Source organism: Eimeria tenella, genomic scaffold (assembly GCF_000499545.2).
Source record: "Eimeria tenella Houghton genomic scaffold, Eth_scaff2172, whole genome shotgun sequence".
Lineage (NCBI taxonomy): Eukaryota > Apicomplexa > Conoidasida > Eucoccidiorida > Eimeriidae > Eimeria > Eimeria tenella.
The window spans coordinates 1-300 of record NW_013542023.1 but is presented as its reverse complement, the minus strand read 5'-3'; the positions used below and the strand labels follow the sequence as shown (position 1 = coordinate 300).

Below are 300 nucleotides of genomic sequence, written 5' to 3'. Positions count from 1 at the left end.
TGAAACGAAGTGGAACTCGTACGCACTTGCAGCTAGTTCTAGTGTACGTACACCTGGCGAGGACTGCAGCAGCTGAGCGTCTGAAAACTTCATTTTCATTTTTCGTTTTTACAGTTCAGCACTTTTGCAGTTCTTTAAAGCATTAGGCGCAGGCGCGGAGCGCATGCATAAGTGAGTACTGAACAAATCTGATAAAAAAAACAAAAAAAGCCAACAGGCAGACAAACAAAAAAATTAAAACTTCGTAATATATTACTTTTTTAATTTTAAATATAATACTGAAATTATGGAATAACTCTC

General features: G+C 36.7%; 1 protein-coding gene across 1 annotated transcript in view; it reads left to right on the top strand.

The window, feature by feature from the left end:
• The window catches only part of ETH_00037075 (uncharacterized protein), a gene marked incomplete at both ends in the record, with an annotated part of 342 nt that extends 266 nt beyond the window's left edge, over window positions 1–76 (top strand). The window contains one exon of the mRNA XM_013374600.1: window positions 4–76. Within this exon, the coding sequence (XP_013230054.1) occupies window positions 4–76 (73 nt within the window). The remainder of the gene's footprint in view (window positions 1–3) is intronic.
• Window positions 77–300: the final 224 nt, after the last annotated feature.